At 65.9% G+C, this 3,829-nt stretch overlaps 1 protein-coding gene across 1 annotated transcript in view; it reads right to left on the reverse strand.

Annotated features, from left to right (window-relative positions):
• The window catches only part of RASGRP4 (RAS guanyl releasing protein 4), an 11,893-nt gene that overhangs the window by 2,210 nt on the left and 5,854 nt on the right, over positions 1–3,829 (reverse strand). Inside the window, exons 7-13 of the mRNA XM_026658819.2 lie at positions 3,545–3,718; positions 2,885–3,001; positions 2,305–2,577; positions 1,467–1,547; positions 1,266–1,370; positions 382–491; positions 66–210 (exon numbers count right to left, since the gene is read on the reverse strand). Coding sequence (XP_026514604.1) covers positions 66–210; positions 382–491; positions 1,266–1,370; positions 1,467–1,547; positions 2,305–2,577; positions 2,885–3,001; positions 3,545–3,718 — 1,005 coding nt within the window. The remainder of the gene's footprint in view (positions 1–65; positions 211–381; positions 492–1,265; positions 1,371–1,466; positions 1,548–2,304; positions 2,578–2,884; positions 3,002–3,544; positions 3,719–3,829) is intronic.

A 3,829-nucleotide genomic window follows, 5' to 3' on the forward strand; every position in this document is an offset into this window, starting at 1 on the left:
GCAGGCCTGGGATTTGGGGCACCCCGTCCCGGCTGCCGGGGGCGCTGTGGGGCAGGGTCACTTACGAAGCCGTTGCAGCTGTGGCAGAAGGTGGGTTTCTTGAAGGTGGCCTCCTGGAAGTCGTGCAGGAAGCCGAGGCCCAGCTTGGAGAAGACGGCGCAGGCCCGCATGAAGTAGTCGGTGATCTCCTGGCGGCTGTAGGGCCCCTCGCTGCCGGGACGGGAACGGGACAGTGAGGGGGCTGCCTCGGAAACGGGGGGGGGGGGGATACTGACAAAGGGGCCTTGCGGGGGGAAACTGAGGCACGGAGCCAGGGCGCGACAGAGCTGGGGATAGAACCCAGGCGTCCTGGCTCCCAGCCTCCCGCCAGCACACACTCACCGGTCTTTCCCCAGGCCGTAGAAGGAGAAGGGGAAACTGGCCACAATCTTTTCAAAGTCCTCAGGGGAGATGCAGCCGCGCTGGTCGTGGTCGTAATTCTTAAATACAGACTGGGGGGGAGGGGGAAGAAGCATTAACTAGCGGCAGCACAGCATAAGCCCGCCCCTAGGCCTGCCCCCAATACCCACTGGGAGCCCCCCCCTTGATCTAGGGTGACACCCCATTCTGACCTGTCAGCCCGTCCGGGTGGGGTACGGCTGGGGAGAATTGCTTTGAATCTCGGCATCAAATGGACAGATACCCCCCACCCCTTTGCCTGCTGGGGGTGGGCCGAATCCTATATGGTCCCGAGTACACCCCCTCCCCTGAGGCTGCAGGTGGCCGTGCCTGGGCAGTGACTGGTCCATATAAAGGGATAACAGCCTCATTGCTGCAGCCAGCCAGGGGAGCTGCTCCCCTGAAGGTCCCCGGTTTGAGTCCTGCCCCTTCCAGGCCTTGGGGTGGCATCGACTGCCTAGCCCCCTTCCCGTGTGGGGCTCGGCCCTGGGAAGTGGTGGGGCTGGCTAGAGCCGACTGATGCCTTTGCTCCTGTCCTGGGCGGGGAATGGGTGTGATGCACACCGTGACACGCCCCCCAGCAACTGCACACCGTGACACACACCCCGGCAACTGCACATCGTGACACGCCTCTGGCAACTGCACACCGTGACGCCCCCCGGCAACTGCACACCTGTCCAACACACATGGCAAATGCACCCCACACCCAGCTGGGGCCTTGGCACAGGGCAGCTGCCCCCCGGCTGGCTTGGGGGCAGGTAGCTACCGTCCGTGTTATGCTGCCCGAGGCCCAGGGGGCTGTGCTGAGGGGCGGGCGCCTGGCTCACCTCCACCATCTGCTGGACGTGTTTGCTGATGGTGAACCGGTCCGGTTTGGGGGCCACGCCCGGCGCCCACTCCACCACCACGGGGGGCTTGAAGGGGGTGGCCGGCTACGGGAGGGAAGAAGGAAGAGGGTCAGACACGAGTGCCTCGAACCAGGGAGAGGAGAGTTGGGGGGGTCCCAGTTCAGCTCCCCCACATCTTACCAGGGACTTGGGGCAGCGGGGTTCCCGGGCGTACGAGAGCTCATAGATTTCATCGTCCGTGTAGTACAGGTCGAGGGAGAGCTGGGGGGAGGGGTAGAGAATGGGGTTAGAGGGTCCCCCAGGGAACGACCTTCCCGTACCTACTGGGGAGGGGGTCACGTGCTGGGCTGGGATCGCTGCCCCCTGCTGGCCAGGGGCCGAGCCATTTGCATGGGGTGCAGGCGTGCGATGGCATGGGGGTGGTAGTTGTGCAATTTTACCACTGTTCCCTGCTGGCAGGTCTGTGTGTGCCGCCACGCTCAGCTCGCTGGGCACAGCGTGTGAGTGCGCATTTGCACCACCGCCCTGTTTGCACGGGCGGTGGTGGAAGCTGGCCGGTGCCCCAGTGCACCTGACCCGCTGCTCCCTGCAGGGCGGGGTGGGGGGCGGGAAGACGGCTGGATGCAGCCCTGCGACTGGCAGACTGGGCCGAGGGTGGGTGCAGGAGAGATCTGGGGCATTCCCCCGAGCCCCACCCCCTCCTGACTCCCCTTGCACCTGCACCCCCCTTGAACACCTGCCCTGCACCATCTTGCACGCCCACCCTCGCACGCTTCTGCCCATTGCACACCTAGCCCCAGCTGCTTGCACACTAAATCCTGGCCGGTCACACATCTCGCACCACCCTCCTCGCACACTCAGCCCCACCCACTTCCACACCTCACCCCCCAGTCTCCTGCACACCTGACCCAGATCTCCCGCACACCCAACCACCCCCCACCCTGCACACCTGACCCTATCCTCTTGCACGACCCACCCCGCTCTCTCGCACGCCTGCTTGGGGGGAGGGAGGGCTCACCGTGAGCAGGTGCACCAGGTCCTTGTTGGCGGCGAAGGGCGGCGTGGCCTGTTGCAGCGCCTGCAGCTCCCGGGCCTGCTGGTAGAGGCCCTGGAGCTTGTTGAGGTTCAGCTGCCCCCCCAGGCGGTCGGGCAGGGCCTCGTGCAGGGACACCAGGTCCTTGAGGTGCACCCCCACGATGGGGATCTTGAACCCGGTGCACTCGCTGTAGGCCCGCCGGTAGGCGCTGTAGTTGCAGCAGGAGGAGAGCAGCTCGGTCATCTCCGCCAGCGTCTGGGGGGCAGGGCGGGGCGGGGGAGAGGCCAGAGGGTCAGAGATCAGGCACCCGGCCCCCATCCCCAGCTCTGCGGAGGCCCCTGGCTAGGGCAGGGGGGAGCCCAATGGGGGGGCCGCCCTCATATGGGGAGGAGGAGAAATGGCCCTAGGGGGCGAGCGATGGTCTGGTGGGGGCAGCTTGGAGACCCCCCCCACACACAGAGCCCCCCGCTAGCCCACGGCCAGTTGTAGGGGGGCCTGTGAAGCCCCGCAGCCCCGGGGTGCCCCCGGGGGGTTGTGGGTGCGTGGGGCAGCCGGGGCCCACCTTGGTGACCTCCTGCGGCAGCAGGGCGTGGGTGTCCTTGAGGCGGGAGATCGCGCTGTGGCAGAGGCCGCCCACCACCGCCATCAGCGTGTTGAAGTTCTGCAGCTGGCGCAGCTTCTGTTGGGGAGAGAGTTGGGGGAGGTGTCAGGCATCTGGCCCAGTGTCCGTCCCCCCCGTCAGGCCCAGGGCCGCCCCCCCCCCCCGGCTCCAACTACCCAGGCCCCTGCTGTGTCACATGTGCACACTTGCACGCACACGTGCTCATGCACATGTACTCCCTTGCACACACACATGGATATTTCCACGCACATGCACTTGCACACTCAGGCCCGTGCGCTGTCACACACACTTATAGATGTGCACACACCTGTACTTTCCTGCATGCACCCTCTCATGCCCTCTCACACACACTTGTGCAGGCACACACTTGCCTGCACACCCACACATGCTTTCATGCACACACACCTGCACTGTCACACACACCTCCGTGCATTCCCACACACGCCCCTGCATGCACGCGCACACGTTCACATGGGAGTGCTCACGGAGCCCCCTGGCACGCCCCGATTCCCCCACCTCTCCTGGACCTGCTTCCCCCTTCCCCACAGTGCCCCCTTCAGCCCCCACCCCCAGTGGCAGCTAGCAGGAGGGCACCCTCACCTGTGTGACGCGGATGAATTTGGTGAAGACCTCGGCTCGCTGCTGCGGCGTGGGCCGGTTGAGGATCATGACCTGCACCCACTGGGAGATGCTGTTGCAAAGGGCCACGGAGCGTTCCAGGGCCAGGTTTTCCCGCACGGAGCCCTGCAGCACGTAGCTCCTGTAATCCCCGTACTGCCCGGGGCAGTGGGGAGAGACGGAGGGGAACTCAGCGACCAAGGCAGCCGTTCCACTGAGCCACTCTCAGACCCGGGGACCCAGAGCTGGCCGAGGCCCAGGGGCTGG

Source organism: Terrapene carolina, unplaced genomic scaffold (assembly GCF_002925995.2).
Source record: "Terrapene carolina triunguis isolate 2854851 unplaced genomic scaffold, T_m_triunguis-2.0 Scaffold517, whole genome shotgun sequence".
Classification (NCBI taxonomy): domain Eukaryota; kingdom Metazoa; phylum Chordata; order Testudines; family Emydidae; genus Terrapene; species Terrapene triunguis.